At 29.9% G+C, this 19,577-nt stretch overlaps 1 protein-coding gene across 6 annotated transcripts in view; it reads right to left on the minus strand.

Moving 5' to 3' along the window:
• The window catches only part of sdt (MAGUK p55 family member stardust), a 155,582-nt gene that overhangs the window by 97,755 nt on the left and 38,250 nt on the right, over positions 1 to 19,577 (minus strand). For 4 of the 6 annotated variants that reach the window (XM_088199131.1, XM_088199128.1, XM_088199135.1 and 1 more), the window contains one exon: positions 16,786 to 16,916. In XM_088199131.1, the coding sequence (XP_088055257.1) occupies positions 16,786 to 16,916 (131 nt within the window). Of the gene's footprint in view, positions 1 to 16,785; positions 16,920 to 19,577 lie in introns of all 6 variants that reach the window. The other 2 variants (XM_088199134.1, XM_088199129.1) reach the window with 1 other exon arrangement.

A 19,577-nucleotide genomic window follows, 5' to 3' on the forward strand; every position in this document is an offset into this window, starting at 1 on the left:
TTTTTTTTTGTTACCATTATTAGTTCATATTTTGGTAGAATAGTTATAAGCAAAAAAATAGTTTAATTTAAAATATTAGGCAAATTTAACAATTTTTTATAGCATTATTTTATCATACATTTTTTTAAATTCCAAAGTCAAGTTTATTAAAAAGGTAATTTATCATTGCTGTTATTTTATTATAAAAAGTAATATTATTAAAATATCAATACATCTAGTGTTTCACATTTCAGAGAACTTCGAATTTTTGATAAAAAATTGTTAGCAAAGAAAAAATTATTAATAAATTTAATATATAATAAATATTAATTACCTAATCAAATAACTATTTATGTGTAATGTTATCAACAATGTATGTATGTATATATATATTGTATATACAAATATGATTTTATGATTTAAATTAAATCTTATTAAATAGTTTTTTCTTAAAATAATAGATTTAGAAGTTTAAAGATTAAATATGTATGGGTGTATATTTATTTAACTGTAATAGAAATCAGATGTAATTATTCATAATAATGTTCATAAGAAAAAATATATATATTATATATAAAATATGTATAATTATGAATTTTATTTACAAAATACAGATAAATTTAGAATTGCGTTTGGAAAATAAAAAACGAAGGTTCAATTAAAAATATAAGTAAGAAGAGCGGAAAGGGTTCCTAAACTTCAACCGTCAGATTAAAATTTTGATTAAAATTAATTACAACAGCGAATAAATTTATTGTTTGTTATAAAGCTATTGTGGTTTTAAAGCTATCAGTTTTAAAATATTCGTAAAATAACGGATAAACAATATAATTTTTATAAAGTTGTATTCAAGAAAGATTTAAATTTAGTTATAATATACAAAGTTTAGATCCACAGTCAAGATTAAATTTTGTCATGAAATCAAAGTAAGATAAAAAAATGTCAAAAAATATTTCAGAATCATTCTTGTTTCGTCTTTTCTCCGTGAGCGTGGGACAATTTTAATATATGAATTTTCTTATCGTAAAAACGCGTTAAACAGCTCACCCGTCCCAATATTTTGTTACTTCTAAATCAATAATTAATATTAATTACCTAAAAAATAATTTATTCTGTGTAATTTGTATCAAAATTGCTATAGAGTATTAAAAAATATCTGTTCACAACTCATGCTAAAGAGCTAACCATCAACCGATGGATAAAATACTGACGGTAAATAATAACTAAATACTTAAATGTCATTTTTTGTGTACAACCGTCCCCCGAGTATGCCGTGTGTATTTTTTTCAAATACTATTATTTTTATTTTTTGTTAAACGGAAAATGTTTGAGAATTCTGAAGCGAAATGCGTCTTTAAACTTACATTGTGAAACAATACTTTCGGGCTGTTAAATAGGGATTTTCTGTCCATTTTCAATACACCGCTTAATCTTTAAATGGGTTTTGCGAAATATAATTATACGTTTTGAAAATGATGTGAAATATATATTTCATATGAAGAAATCAAATAATATATTGCAATTAAAATTACCTTAATTCGGTTCTACACAGGTTGTAAGGAAGTACGACTAAGAGACTATTAGTAGTTATATTTTTATATAATAAAAAAATGCCGAATTACCGTAACGTACTAAAATGATTTAAATAATAAGCTAGAAACCGCTGCCTTGTAGAATATAATTTTACAAAAAATAAATCTTCCCACTCTTCGATATTTTCCTAAACCAAAACGCCACCATATTGAATTTTCGCACAATTTTCATTAATTCTGCCAAATATTTCAGACTCCTAGACTTTGCCTTTGGCTTAGATACATATATACAGTGCGCAATGTTTTACACTATATCGATAAGGGCGAATTTATGCGGGGTCCGCGGACCCGCAGTGTGGCGCACCTGGCACCCGGCCGCAGGACCCTTTATGGAAATGCCTTTCGTCCCTTTTCCCGTCGTTTGATTGTTTGGACACACGCCTAACGGTTTATTTGACTTTCGCTTGGATTTCTATCGCCACACACTCGATATACGAGCGGCGCTCGCTAAAACGTTATTGTGGCATATTATATAATTATATATATTTATTAAAGATGGCGACCGACGCCATGCTGCTGCTGAATCGATATGCCGAGACGCCTCTGCGTGGAAAGGCGGGTACACGTGCTGGGTTGCCGCGCGGAAAAAATCACATTGTTCTATCTTAGACCGCCCCTTAAAACCACCCCTTTCAAAGCAGGCCGCTGTTTTATTTTAATGCAAGAGGGTTGCGAACGCCACGTGACGTCTTACGAAAGGGGCGGCGAATTAATTAATTTGCCTTGGAATAAGTTGTATCGGATTTTGATGATGTAACTTGATCCAAGTAATAGCCATTCTATCCATACATATATTGTATAAAGAACATAAGATTTAAATGTGTAAATGGGTGATGACGTAATATGATATGCTTCTGCTACATACATTTCTTCCACTACACATAATGCATATAATGGGTTAATGAAAAAGTTCTGACCCATTTTTGTTTTATCGATTTTGTCTAATTATGTCTGTCTGGATTGTCTTTACCGTAGCTATGTATTATATTATTAGCTTTAATGAATTTTCTTTCAATAATTAGAGCATATGCATTTTGTATAAATGCTTTTTTAAATTCCTGTTTATCAAAAATTTAATTATTTTTTAATTAATTATATATTTTACATAAGTATCTCGACTATACATTGTATGTGAAATAAATAATGTTTCTATATCAACACTATAATAAATTTCCATAAAAATCAGATGAGCAAGGTCTAGGATATGTAGTGGATGCTGATAACATTCCAATCAAATGCGATTGCACATTTTCACTATGGAAAACAGTTTCTCATTTGATCATAAATTTGCACAATAACATTTAGCTATTGATACTCTTTATATGCTACTAAATATTTTGTCAATTTATTTTCAGTCACCAATCAATGCATAAAGTGCTCGTACTTTAATATATCTTAACACATATATAAATATATTTTGCTAAGACATGGTTTTAAAACCATCCCCGTGCCTTACATTGAAAAATTAATTAACTTGGTATCAATTATGACTTTAAACTTGTGCTCACCATTTAATATAAATTTTAGTAATAATCCAAGTAATTCAAGACCCCCACTAATATCTGACTACGCCAAAACTGAATTAATGGTTATAATAAAATGTCCTAAATACACTCGATAAAAAAATAAAATATTATATCTAAAAATATAAATATTTACGACTATCAAAGGAGCAATAAAATGGCGATAGTCACGTATGAAACAACGCCGTTTTATTTATATTCGCAGGAATGCAAGTGAGGATAAGCTGTTTAAAGCAGATTTATAGGAAGATCGTGATTTTGTACAAGTCGTTTAAGCAGGAATCGATGTGAAGAAATTTATATAATTTTGAAACGTTTCCGACGCTTCAAGAACTGACTTTATCCATTATACATCTACACATCATGATTTATTCGTGCATTGAAATTGTTGAAGAATACTTGAAGCTTGACTGAAATTGAAATTGCAGTTGTAAACTATAATATTTTCGAAGTTGCTCCCAAAAATATATTTTAATAATGGGGAAGATTTATTAGAACGACTTAATTCTAACTTAATTCTAATTCTAAAATGATTAATTGAGAGAATACTAAGGATGATTTAATTTATAAACCAAAAAAAGACTTAAGCAAAAAACTAATAAACTACTATAATATTTATCCCGTAAAAAATAATAAATGTAGTAGATTAAATTAATTTAAAATTTTGCTGCCAACCAGAGACTTATAATCTAAATATTTTATTTAAATCTTTGCTCATAATGAAGTCAACATCAACAGAAAGCGAGTTCTCAACGAATGGAGTATTAACTACAATTATAAGAAATAGATCTGATTTTTATCTAAATTCTTGGGCTTTTTAAAAAGCAAAAATAAAATATGTTTTTTTATTTTTGTAAAATAATTTTACAATCCCTTTTTTGAATATATATATTTTTGAATATATAAAAAAAATTTTTTTTTTAAATAAATCATTAAACAAAAAAATTATGTCTTTTAGTATTATTTTTTTAATAAATAAATAAATTTTATTTTTACACACTATTTGTACATAAAAATAAGTATCAAAAATATTTTTTCACACTAAAATAAGTTGAGCAAACATTCCCAGGAAATCAAAAAAGTTGAGACTTCACAATCACTACCTCTCAAATAAGTATTTTACTTCTGGAATACCAAAAGGTTCTAATTTCGGACCAATGTTGTTTCCATTATTCATAAACGAGATCATAACTAACAACTGTTTACTTTACAGTATTGGAAAGTACCGTGACAATTACCGAGTATGTCGTGACGTTTTCAAATTTTTATTGTCAGTAAAGTTTTTTAGAAAATTAGGTGGCGTTTGAGAGGAAGTGAAAATTTTTTGTGCATTTTAATAATGTTTGTGTCAAGCCTTCAAGGTTTGATACGAGAATCACATTTCACTTTGATAATCCTTTAGTGATCCGCGTCCTTTAAAATTTGGTTCGTAGCAATCTTCAAACAGTATTATTAACTTTGAACCCCTGCGATGCCTAATTTTATCTCATAATTGAGGAAATCTATAACATATTTCTTAGATACTTCAATCATAATTCTCTAATGGTTCCATTAGTGCCTTTCTATTTGAGGCTTCAGGTTATGCTTATTTATGTTAACATATAAATTTATATGTATATCTTTAAATATTAATGATAAAATTATATATCATACATAAAGACTTATTATTTGCTTGTGTTTTTATTGCTGCATAACCAATTACTATGATAGTTCTTGCTCAAAATACATATACTTTTTATTTTGACCTATTTTTGCACAAAAATACTTATACTTGCATATAGTTCATTTGCAAATCGTCACATTCTTTTAGAAAAATAAAGTGAAAGAGATCGATTTTTCGCAACACATCGTCGAATTTGCATACATTTTCCATCTATTTCCATTCCCATTACCGTCGAAAGTATGCAAATATTTTCTCAGACTTTACTGCATATTTTACCGCCGTCACACGAACACGCTAGCAAAGTGATTTTAGCGCGCACGAGGACCGCCAGTTGAGCGCATCTGTCACACAAACACACACACAAAACAAACACACAGGAACGTAGCGAATCAGCTAATATCGCTAAACTTTGACAATTTAACCGGAAAAGTCGGAACCTCCTCAAGGAAAATCCGCTCAAAGGAAGCCTGGATATAGCGTCGAAGTGGGGGGTTTATAAGAAAACTTACGAATGGGTCGTTTAACTCTAAAACCGGCCATCTAAAAAATACAGATATTAATAAGAGTTGATAATTTTCTGTAAATGGACCATTGTTTTGGATAGCTAAGTTAACGGTTTAAGTCACCCTGCTTATTTAACTTATTTACTTAAAGTTGTCAACTTTATAGTACGATCCTTTGAAAGTCGCGACGTTTCTTCTACTTTCATTTCATTTAATGTGAGTCTGCTTGGTACATCGATTAGGATGTTTAGATGTTTTCCAATTTTTATGAGCCTTTAACTTATAAAAAAGGTAGAAATCGCGCAGAACTATATTTAGGCTTAATAGAGGTTGTGAAAGTGTGGGAATGTTTGTTAAGAATGTATCCAAATACTTTAACATTCTATCAAGAGGAAAGCATAGATAAATGTCTTTAATTCTATTAATATTAAATGTATTAAATCCTATTCAATATTACTTTAATATATATACCATAATTGCGTATTATAACAAACGCTTTAGTATGATATACAACATATCCCATACTAAAACGCGGTCGACTGCAAATAACTTTGCGGGCGACTAGTCTATTGCGGTCAACGCACTCTGCTGGATAAGTAAAAGTATCAGTAAAATAAATTACAACAAAAAATTAAATAACTCAAGCATTTGTTTTGCTGATGAATAAAAATACGATATTTCTATAATTAGTATTTTCTCATTGTCAATATTTTCATGTACTGCTAATAAATTAAATTAATGCCACTAACAATTAATTATCTAATTTATAAGTACTGTTGTACGTTTATTGCAAACTTGTTATTGTTTATTTTATTACATATGTACGATATAAAAATGAAACAGAATTCTAGGAATGCAAGAAAAGGGATGACTTATCTGGTCGGGTCCATAGAACTACATCTGCGGAGACTTGACCTCTAAGGGTCAGCTTATACACAAGGAGTCTGCATCATTACGTTCTCTAGAGGATCGACGATACTAAAGCGACTGAACTAGCGCTAATTATTATATTTAATATTTATTCATACAATGTAACTTAAATAAATAAATATATTTATTGCTATTACTTCGACACCCACCCACACACAAAATATCCCGTAAAAAGCTATATTGAAACAATATGGTAGATCAGGATGGCTAAGGAACAAATGTGATTAAATTTACGGCTGCTATCGTATCATTAAAAATCGATATAAAACAGTTTGAGGCTCATTTCTATAGATTTTTAAGCAAATAAACAAAATCCTTAACTTTTTGAATAGCCGATACTTTGCACAAATTGACTAAGGTACTTAGCCGAAATATTTACAAAATCAATTTAAAATAACAGGTTCATACAAATCTGATAAAAACTACGATTGCTTATTATATATGTTACAGTAAATAAGTACTTTTACCAGAAGCGTACGGTGAGATACATTCCCTTTCGCTCGCCCGCGTGTTAAGTGACGAGAGTGAGTGAGAAGAAGTGGACGTGCGGAACGCATGTAATACACGCCCTTATCTCTAATTTGCCATCAGACACTACACTAGAATATATTTTAATCGAAATCGATCTAATATTTTTATTTAAATTTAATGAAACCTAATATTTTACAATTAAAATAATAATAATAATTGCTGATATAAAAGGTCAAGTTATTTTTATAAAAAGTTTAAGTTTCAACAATTTTAATGCTGAGAAATTCAGTATTTTTTCATTAAAAACACATTACAATTAATGGATAACTAACATAACTTACTTTAATTAAACGCAAAATATACTATTTAATGATTATTTCTTAGATTATAAGCAATTAAAGGCTTAGGCAAAAGCCGCAAGAAATAGGTAGATTTTTAGCTACGGTGTCACAGTCAAAAACTATCAGATATCACTCCTCACTGTGCTGTTCAAACCCAAATCTAACGTAAAAAATAACCATTGTATTTGTTCAGGTTTGGTTTGGGTTTGAACAACAAATATACGTTTCGCAACTGTCGAATTTAAGCGTGGCGCCGTGCTAACTAACAAGTACCGAATTTTTACTATAATTTAATGTTTTTAATGTACTTTAATTTTTATGTATAAAATATTTTTTTGACGGAACTACGATTTTTTCATTTTTTTTTTTTGAATAGCCACCATTTTAAAACAATATGGTGAATCAAATTGACTAACAAACTTAATTGAGATATTTAAAAAGATCTGGTTTTTTTAAATATAATATTTCTTTTGTATAATAATATTTTTTTATTTAAACATACTACATATAGTGATAATTTTTATGTTCTTAAGAAACATTTTATTACAAAAAAGCTCAAAAATTTTGTTTCAAATTATATTGAAAAAACTTTTGATAAACAATAAACTTTTTTGAGATATTTGCAAGGTAATAAAATAAGTTTCATTGAACAAAAATATATTTTAAAAACACAAACATTATTTAAATTTTGAATATAAAAAAATATTTTTTCTTAATTTACGTTTTTCTTAATATCTACCATTTTAAAACAATATGGCGGATATTTCTAGCTAGCAAGCTTAATCTAACAAGCTTGAAAAACTGTTTTTATTATATAATATAATATAATACATTATAAAAAAAAAAAAAAAAAAATTTTTTTATATGGTATTTTTTACTGTTTATTTTTTTTAAACAGCCGCCATTTGGAAACAATATAGCAGATCAGTTGCTAAAAGGAAATCTTTAAAAATTCTGTTTTAAACAAAACTTATATTTCATGTACATATTATACATACAAACTATATAAATATGACATGAATAAATTAATAAATAATATGTATATATCTAAAATGCATATATACATTATAAAATATTTATGACCTATTTACTACTTTTTCAATGATTTTTTAATAGCGGGCATTTTGAATCAAGATCAGAATAGCTAACGAACATAGCCAAGATGTTTATAAGACTATTATTTTTAATTATAATTAAAACTACGGTAGTTGTCGTGGTCACAAAACCGTTATATCCCATACAGTATATATAGTAGCGTCATGAGACCCTCTCGTATCGAGATCTACCTAAAAAACATTTATATTACTAATATGCAATTAATACTTATCACATTTATATTTACACACAAAAGTATCACCTAAGTAATACTATTACTTAAAGAACATCACACAAAAAAATAACCAAGGTATGTGAGAAAAACATAAATTATAAAAAATAGTATGTAGCAAAATAACAAATTAATTATGTATATATGAACACTTTCTTGTATTTAAAAATAAAAAACAAGACTTTATGGTATAAAAAAACTATAGATACGTGTAATTTTACATATATATCGAGTTTTAAAGTGTAATTGCTTCAGGGTGATTTTAATTTACCTCTACTGGTTTTCTGCTTCGGCAATGTTCTCCGAAGACAGAGTTCCTAAGCTGGAGGCATTTATGTGGTAACCCAGTGCCTCCTTGTGAATTAGAATTGCAGCATGAGGAAAACAGAAAATAATGTATTCGTAAATGCTTTGTAGAAGTCCGGACTTAACTCGAACCTACGAAATTGTATTATAAATAATTTATAATTAATATAAACAAATGTTTAACTGACAGACAATATTTGTATGTCCGAAGTATTGTTACTCACACGCTGCTAACGCCTTGAGCTTACGCTATGTTACAGCAGTGAATTTACAACAGTAATAATAACACGTTTTGAATCACTACGCCTCAGATGACAAATAGTATCCGCGTTTAAAACGTCGCAGCAGACGGCTGTTATGAATCAAATCGGCTGGGCTTGGTTTTGTTGCTGGTTTTTCTAGATAGATGGCGACGAAAATTGCTTGTCGGCGACATTCCCGCAACTCGGGAAAAGCCCGGATGATGGATAAGGCCTGAGTGCTTTCGTCGGACTCGTGTTTCGCCTTTTACCCTCGCACCGCGTTTTTACTTCGTTTTACAAAGGGCGGAGTGAATTTTGATTCCTGTCATTTCTAAAGCTAAGCTAAGACTGATCGTTTTGATCGCTTAAATTTTGATTGTAGAAATAAATATAATTGTAGGTAAATGAAAAATGTCTGATCGATTCGTAGCTCTGCATGTGACTAATATTCAATAGGGAAGCAAATCTTGATCAGAAGACCGCGACTACGATTGAGAATACGATCACATCAGACGTTGTGTTGCGAGACTAAGCTATTGGAAAATATACGTTATTGATCTGGAATGCAAATTAACAATAGTTATTAAACCAGCACGATAAGGCAGCGGTATAAGTCGATGACTAATACCTGAAAACCTGGACTCGTATCCCATATGAATTAGTAATTATTATATAATTATAATTTTGATCAATAATTAAAGATTAGGTTATCCTAGAATTTCCTAATCTCACGAATATTGTGATTATTATATGCATATAATTAATAAAATAAATGTCACTGATTTACAGATTTTGATTTCAGTCTGTTTCACTACTTAATTGTAAGTGTAGATTGTGATTACCCCATTGTAACGCATTGGGCTTACTCTTGTCATTATATAACAAAAGATTTAAAAAATACGTTCTTAAATTTATAGGAAAAACCTAAGACAAATTAAAAGCCTGAAAATGATATAAACAAAGCGTCTATCCAACTCCTTCACTTTTTGCTCTTAAATAAATATTTTTTTCGATAAAAAAATATTTCACTTTGGCTTTAATTATTTAGTTTTTTCTATTTTATATTTTCAGAATCGCTTTAATAACTATTTAAGTTAAAGAAATAAAAACTAATATTTGATTACATAAATAATTTTTTAGTCATTGATCATTGATCAGACGAAAAGAAGAGTTCCGTATTTATATAAATTTGATCGGTATTTAGTATATCGATTTTAATCATCATAAATATTACATGGTTGGTATTTTATATAAACTGAATCTATTTATTCATTATTTTAGTTATGATTGTGTAATGAATTAAATGCTGTTTTGATTTATTTGTGACATGCACAGCAGAGCCCAAGCTTTTCGATCGCTCTTATACCGACGTATAGACGTTATTAAACAAGAAAAACAAAATAAAATATTCAAACCGCAATCATACTGTTTCGCTGGTCCTTCAAACCCGATAAACAGCTGTCCGCAAGGGTCAAGATCGCACGGCACTAAAAACTCCGACTTCTCCTCAAAGTAAGAAGTTACAACACATGCATTTAAATATATTTTATTTAAATTACAGTTGAAAATTTATTTAATTAAAAAAATAAAGGATTGAAATATTATTTATAAATATATAAGATACTGACCTTCTATGCTCGGCACTAGCGTTTATTATTATTTAAAATTGTAAGGCTTTTAGTCGTACAATTTTGGAAATTTCTGTCCTAACAAACCCTGGGAAATAATTTACGGGTATTTTCAATGTCCCAATTCCCGGTAATTTTATATTCTAAGCTCGAAATTCTGTTGATAGACTCAGGTATGTATTTTAATATTAAACATTAGTTAGATACTACCCAATATTATTTAATATTATTACCAACGAATAATAAGCATTAGCAATATAATTCAAAACCTGCATTTAAATTAATTTAAATGAATCAGCTGACTGAGGTCGGTCGACGAAAATATTAACTGTGACAGATCTTGGCATAGTTCCGGATCCTTTTTTTACGGAAGAGGGAGTGGGGAGAATCGAAATTTTTATATTTAATATATATATATATATATATTATATATAAATATTGGTACATCTGCAATCAGAATTTAATCTTTTCGTTTTATATTTTTTAAATGAACCACAAAACTTCTATTGGGCCGTAAAAGTGAAAACATTGCCTATTAAGATTTTATAGTCGAATCATGTCGATCGTGAGGGCAGGGATCCAGAACGTGGGTCCGCGAGCGGAGACTATTACGCGAAATAATATATTTCTACCTTTTAATAATAAAAAAATACCCATGAAAAAAGAGTCCCATTTAATTGCAATGTTTTATATGGATTATATAACAATACGACTTTAATTAACGGCTATCATGCGCAATTAAGATGGCGTCATCGTTTTTTATATATCTGTTATTAAGAATATGAAAAAAATAATAACACGCAAGACTTTTTTATACATTAAACTGAGTTATTAAAATAATGATTTGATAGTCATAAATTGTTGTAAAAACGTTGGTGATTATAAGTATTCGCCAGCCGAAAACTAAAAATCGTGCACGACAAATTCACGACGATCCGGCAAGCACGATCAATCAGATAAATCGCGCTAGAAAGTAAAACGATCGCACTACAAAAGGTCGCCAAGATATTTTGGAAACTATACATCGGTGTTTGTACATCTGTAGTGCTCTCACAAAAATTGAACACGGAACGAATCTTGCCAGTTGAATATAAATAAAGGTAAGATCCGCACACATGTGACATCAAAAGGACATACAATAAAATTGTGGTCCACTGCTGTCTGAATCATACTATAGCTTAAGTATAAGCAAATGTATATAATAGCCAGAAATCTATCCTACGTATTTTACTAATATCTACAATCGATTAAACAAGTTTTTGATCCCTCGATTATAAAAGCTTTTAAGCTTTGACGCAAAATGCTCACTTAAGATCTAAGCAAATGATAATTATATGACCCTAAATCAGGGCTATATGTAGGATGTCCATTAATTATTTTTTGCCGTAAAAAAGACAGGTCCAGTTATTATCACCCCTTATTTGAGAAATTTAAAATTTATTATTTCATGAATGTACAACCAAGCAAACAATATAACCTGTTTTGAAGTAATACTGTGTTTTGAGGTTGTTTTAATTATCTGCTGATAAACGTGACATTTTTTGATTTTGTTATTATACTATGGCGGCCGATTAATTTGGTTACAAGCTAGACGTGATGGCGGCGAGAGCAACCATATTCTTTGGTTGACCATGGCGAGCCAGCTTTTATATCATTCCATATTAAAACAACGTAACTAATATATATCCTAACTACTACTAAAGCAGCGAAATTTTTCAAAGTACAGTATTTTTCGTCCCAAAAATATTTTTTGTGATTTATTTTGTGACGTATTTGTTTACTGATTAGCAAGAGTGTCACAAAATAAACTTTATCATTAATTTAGATTGTATGTATTTACCATTTTAATTTTTCCAATTGATTCAATTCATTTTATTGGTGAAAATTGATTTGCCATAGGAGTTATTTTGAGTCAAGGCACCACTGTATTGACAAAATATATAAATATATTACAAAAAATCTTTTGTACCAAAGATTATATTTGACAATAACTAAAACAAGCTATGTGTTCAAAATTAAAGATTTAAAAAAATGTATTTAATTTAAAAATGGTTGTATGTAATTTATTACAATATTCAGACAAAAAATTTTTTGTGCAAAAATTTTATTGTGATGAATATAAAAATCAGTCATTATTCATAGTGTGAATAAATATTTAATTAGAGTAAATTACGGAACGTATACACTACTTTATAAAGAGTACCTGTAGTTGTTTTGTAATAAAAGTGCAATTAGTTCATTTATATGTAAAAATATGCGCTTATTTCATATGTGTTATTTATTTTATTAAAATATTTTTTTGTTAAAAAATATGGCAAAAACAAAAATAAATCTTAAACTATCAAAAACTAAACTAAAAGAATCTAAATATAACGATTTAGAAATCACGGTCAGTGGAGTGCTATATATGTTATACATATATATAATATGTATACAAAGAAGACAAGTAAAACAAATAAATAGCTGAAAAGAATGCAACGTTTTTATTCCAGAAAATCAGAACACTGCACGCTTAAACTACTAGCTACTGACTGTGATTTCTGAACAAAATATAAACAAAATTAATAAAAATTGCAAGATCAAAATTTTGAATATTATTTTATCGATTTTTGCAAATCGGTCAATATGACGTGTTTACAGATCGATTGAAAGGCAATGGAAAAAAGGTAATCAAAAATTACTAATATAAGCCGGTTATTAGTAATTTATAATCTTAAAAACTATTTTGATACTACATCAAAAGAACAGTAGATACCCAATCTTACTCCTCTTCTTTTTTTGCTATTAAATAACGGTATACATGCGGCAATTAATAACTCCAAATATACATATATTATATGCTGATGACCTAAAAATAGTCGCACGAATTCAGATTTCTCTTTAAAAAAAGATCTGGAGTTGTTGTGGAAGTTTTGGTTCGTCATTTGACTACCTTTCAGCATCGCCAAGTGTAACGTTGTCACGTTTTCTAGATCTCCTTGTCCAGCGTAATTATTTTACAGTTCAGTTGGAGGTGATTTATTTAGAAATACTACTAACGTTCGGTGGAGATTTTCTATACACATCGTCAAAGTTGGCGTCGAGGATGCTTGGTTTCGTTTTGTCACTTCAATTGGCGTTTTGCGTGCTGTACGATACGCTTGTTCGTAGCATCCTCGAATATGGCTCCATTGTCTATGATCCGAGCGAAGCGAAGTACTCCTTTTTGTTGAAAAGAATGCAAAATCTCTACAAGAAGAAGTAAGTGTTGTATCCGTATTTGTATCCTAGTGCCTTTTTAGCTAGAAGCGTTAGTATACAATTTATTGGATTCTCGACGTAGCGTATACTCTTAATTAAGCAATTTTAAAGCAATGTCGACAACCAGGCAATGCTTGGTAATTTTCAGAGTGCTCTCCTCTTGCACAAACTATCCAGCTTCTCAAAGAAATTGCCAACGCAGTGACGTTTTCGGCTATAGCTATGAGGAGCTGGAAAAAATATGTGGAATGCTTATCTATTTTAGGTGTGCACCATTGTTTTTTTAATGTTTATAAAGGTTTTGTAATGGTTATCATGAATCATTAGGGATACCTGTCAATTTACGGTGGTCTGATTTGTAATAAAAAAATGAAATGAATTTTTCAAAAAGTTGAGGGTCCGGCATTTGCACACTTGCAAACTTTGGTACCTCACGACAGTGAGGTACCAAATAATTTTTTTGTCAAATTTATTACAAATATAAAACTTTATATTTTGTGGTCATTTTTTACATATTATTTTTTTATATTTTATATGTATGTTGAGAATGTAATCAATTCTTTAAAAACAATGAAAAGTAGTAAATTAAAAAAAAATGGTCTAATTATGGTCTAAAATATATAAGTTATTAATAAGTCTTATTGTAATGTATTTGTTTTGATTAGATATTTTAGATTAAAGAAATATATGTATGTGTACATAATAATCACTATAAAATAAACAATCTTTTCACAAGCTAAGGAACACAAAACTTAGTTTTTAGTTCAAAACGTACTGCGTCAATAATTTAAATCAACCATAAAAATCCAAGTATTTCGTTAAAGCAAAAATATTAAAAAATAAACTTTTTCGTAAATTTATAAAATTTACAAAAGGTTTATTTGTTGTAAAAAAAATGTTTGTAGAATTTTGTCATGTTTTGGAATATTTTTTCTACTTATTAAAATACAACACAAATTCAGAAATAATTTACTAATTTAATATATTATAAAAAGCTAATTAAAAATAATTTGTTAATGTAAATATTAGGAAAAAACGATAATTTTTCTAGAGAATGTTTTTAAAAATAAAATCTACTGTATCTACAAAAAACAAGTGTTCAGAAGAAATCTGCTTGTAGTTTTATACATAAATCGAGTTATCGTATACATATACATATGTGGTAAACATCTTATTACAATGTTACCTTCATGTGTTACATCTTTCTCAGAAATCTGATGATGTCAAATATACGATGAATCCGATTCTAGTGGGCGAGAGACAAGAAGACTGCTCGTGCGGGTTGGATAGTTATGCGCTTTGTTTTTATTTTTAGAGATGATTAGCCACTTGGAAACTTAGCTGAGATAATTGAGACGGATCGTAATGAGGTATCGCAGTATGAAATCCCACGCGCTGAGCAAATCGGAAATCTGATAATAAGAATAGCTCGTATGCTATGTAATGTGGATGCTGTGTTTATAATACACATTTTCATGTTGTAAATTTGCGCGTGCCTTTTTTGAGACGTTCCTTCTTTGGGTGTGTCACAGATGATTGATTGGAGGCTGCAACATGAATAATGCATTACGGGATCGATGCGAAGGGTGGATGGTTTTTTGCGTTGTTTTTTGAAAGATTTTATATTTTTTAATATAAAGTATACTAATATAATAAGGTTTTGAAAATAATAATTTAATAAATATAACATATAACACTATATGTATAACTAATAGAAAAATGTTGCAGCTCATGGAAGGACAATCGAAGTCAATGACAATAAATAATTAATAATATATTTCTTTTTTAGACTCTCTCAAAAAGATATTTGGTTCATATATTAATTTTAATTTTTATGTTTTATTTTTAATATTTGAAGCAATTGCCAACTAAATGGCAATTGAATCACCGATAGCAAAAAATTACAAATATTTAGTCTACATTTTGTCATTAAATAAAACCGTCATTTACAAAAAGCTACTACAATAAAGTACGGATTAAGAACTCAATTTAAAATCAGCGCATAATTGTACATATTATTGTTGCAAAAAATAGATGTCAACTAAATAATGAATTACGCTTCATAAGTAATATTAAAACAAAATTAAACAAGCTGATAAAAAACTAATAACAACAGCAAAAATGCTCTTTTTATATAAAATAAAAATATATTGATAATTATACACTGCCTAAATAAATTTGGAAGAAAATAGTATGTATGTACAATATTTCATAGTCTTTCGTCTATAACAAAAAACTAACATAATAATATATACTTTACAAATTTGGTTTTAAACGAATGTATCATAAATACACCAAAATCTTAACTATAAAGCAACAAATCTGTTTATTGAAGCAAAAAACCTCTCGTACGGTGAGCACTGGCGTCATGAAAGTTGCAGTTTTTAGATCAACAAAACAATTTTTTCTCTGGGTAGTAAAATACCGGTTAATCGTGAAAGTGATTAAAAACAATTATTTCTGCCGGGAATTTCTTAGAATATAACAAGGGCTTTTGGAAAAATAGAGACACGGTTTTAATCAGCGTCTAAATTAAATTATATTATCTTTATGAAAAAAATGTAAAATTGCTGTACAGTGTTATGTTTATAAATAAGTCCAAAATCTTTCAGTTGCTAATGGAAGAAAACATGAATAGTATTTGAGAAGGAATAGGCACAGCACCCGAATAAGAATGATTATTTCACTTTTCAGCACATACATATTTTATTATTATTGTAAATCTACCGTTGTAACATTACAGGCGCCAGCCCAATGCGTTACAACTCAGTCTGGATCAGTGACATGTTTAAACTATTATTATAGCTTCCATTTAATATATGTCACCATGCAGCTTATAAAATAAAATTTGAACCCACGGCTCTGGATTTTTAATCCAGCACGTTACAGACTATTCCGGTCTAAAGTTGTTTATAAATAAATTGATCGATTTGAGGATGCTAGTGACGTACGGGTTTGAGCAAATAAGCCTTCTATCGTTTGCTTGTTGCTTGCTAATGTCACAGTACTAAACATGTTTATAGATTAAAAAAGAGCAAACCTGCACAGAGAGCTGCGACATGTCGACAGGCGTGATCCTCTTGAGCGCCGAGAGCCGCTCCAGCCTCTCGCGCGCCTGCTGTTCCACGGCAATGACGAAGGCATCCTGGACGATGTTTTGTCCGAGGTCCACTGCTGGGAACAGACAACCAAAAGCGCACCCCATTAGTAAACGTCCTTAAGAAATGTTACATGTATTACAATAAAAATAAATGTTAAATGTCATAAAGAAGTTTTACGAGGCAAGAAAAGGGTTTCTGTTGAAGGATAAATTTGACTGAACTCTCGTTATTTCAAGTCGGTAGCAAAGTGGTAGTTCCGCGGACAAGTTCTGACTGAGTTACTAATGTAAGCGATTCAGTACGGTAGTGTTTTGATTTGTATATATATATAAATATTTTTTTTTCCAAAACACGTTTAGTGTAATGAGTCGATCGACCCACCATACATACGCTCATAAGATTTGCAATATAGTTAAGGTCAGTGTGAGCTTATTTATACATATTTAAATTTCAATTTTTGTGACAGTATAGAATTCTTAAGCACCCTGTGTATGTTTGTTAGCAAAATCCAATGTATCATTTTTTTGCAAAATGGCGACAAGTATAAAAATTCAATCACTCATAACTCAGCAGTGTTAAATTTTAACAAAAAGTTCGCTAAACATGAAACGTTTAGAAGCTTAAAATACATGCAAATAAAATATAAAAAATATAGATTTTTGCTTCAAAACAAGCGAAGTATCAGTTCGATCGGACCCCCATACTAGCCATTTTGAGACTTTCAGAAGAGTTAACGCTCTTAACTGCTTGGTTTTAAAGATTAAAAATTAAATTTTTAGTATCGCATAGAACTACCGTGCATCTTCTATACCTTTTGTATGAAAAAAATATATAAAACTTTTTTTCAAAATAGCGCCCAATGTAAAAATTTAAAGTGTCATAACTTTGCAAAATGAAATCTTACTGAAAAATGTTGTATGCAAAAAGTGTTTAGAAACTTAATTTGCATTTAAAAACAATTTTACATTTTTTTTTTTAATAAAAACCGAGTCTTACGGTATATTGACCGGGCCCCCGAACGAGCTTTTATGCGACTCAGCATATAGTTAACGCTCGTATTTGGTTCCTATGAAAGATATAGACTTGAATTTTTGATACGAAATAGAACTTTCGAATATACTTACGATACAGTTTAGAAAAATTAAAAAATAATGAAAAAAAGGTTTTTTTTTCAAAACACGTTTAGTGTTATGAGTCGATCGACCCACCATACATACGCTCATAAGATTTGCAATATAGTTAAGGTCAGTGTGAGCTTATTTATACATATTTAAATTTCAATTTTTGTGACAGTATAGAATTCTTAAGCACCCTGTGTATGTTTGTTAGCAAAATCAAATGTGTCAATTTTTTGCAAAATGGCGACAAGTATAAAAATTCAATCACTCATAACTCAGTAGTGGTAAATTTTACCAAAAAGTTCGCTATACATGAAACGTTTAGAAGCCTAAAATACGTCCAAATAAAATATAAAAAATATAGATTTTTGCTTCAAAACAAGCGATGTATCAGTTCGATCGGACCCCCATACTAGCCATTTTGAGACTTTCAGAAGAGTTAACGCTCTTAACTGCTTGGTTTTAAAGATTAAAAATTACATTTTTAGTATCGTATATAACTACCGTATATAACTACCTTTAATCTACACACTTAAGAAATAGAAAAAGTCAGACCACCCACCTAGTCCTTGATACTTTGAACAATAGAGATAATTTGGGATGGAACCAGATTCTTTGCTATTTTCAGAAAAACAACTTATCAGACGTTTGTGTTAAATAACGTCGTATATTTAGTATATTTAACAATGTTTTTTATAGAATGAGAAATCGGATATATTTGAGCACCGACATTTTTTTTAATCATTTGGCGAAATATGCAAAATAACTGACCTCATATGCAGGGGAAGGGTCCCCATACTAACGCGTCGTAGGAGAAGTCTTTCTACCTGTAACTGTTACCCAAACAATTATTTGTCCGGACACGCCCTTCTTTGACATATTGTATGTTTTGAAGTTACGGAACACTTGTGTAACTATGGATAATTTTTTGAACGATATGATAAAAATAGTGGATAAAAACAAATAAATACTACCCTTAAAAATAAAGAGGATAATAGCAAAAAGTTATGTTTTTTTAAACGATAAAGAGACTTATTATTCCCTTGCGTTTCCAATTTATCACGGTTGTGAAAACCTTTTAGTTTATAGGAGTTAATATTTAAGGAGGCTTAAATTTAATGCAATAGGTAAGTCTACCCTATAATCGGCTTTTCTTCGATCGATTGACTATCTAGGAAATTGTTGCCTTATCCTTTTCATTATATTCTCCAGAGTTTCCAACTTTCGAGTGGGTTTACGAGCTTTTCGCGGCGCCCCTGAAAAGTGTGCGCCCCTACGTGGACCTCCAGAGCAATGGGAGCGGTTGTGACCCGCGTTTTGTGGGTCGCAGCGCGCGAGGTCAACGGTAATGACTGTTACCAAACTGGTTTCGCTATGAGAGAGGGGCCGTCGCCGACTAACCGCATCGCCCCGGGCGCCAACATCCGAAAAATGCGCTTTCTCATTATCGGCCTTTGCATCGGAACACTTTCGAAACGCTTTTGACAGCGCCGGAACGCTCCGTTCCCCTGCCGGTTTGCCCCTGACCGAACGATGTCCTAATCGAATCACAACTTTAAATATAACTGTAGAAGTAAGATTCAAATCTAGGCAACTCAAAGTTTCCGCTAGGT

Source organism: Plectrocnemia conspersa, unplaced genomic scaffold, assembly GCF_051122295.1.
Source record: "Plectrocnemia conspersa isolate PC_06_02 unplaced genomic scaffold, ASM5112229v1 ptg000012l, whole genome shotgun sequence".
Classification (NCBI taxonomy): domain Eukaryota; kingdom Metazoa; phylum Arthropoda; class Insecta; order Trichoptera; family Polycentropodidae; genus Plectrocnemia; species Plectrocnemia conspersa.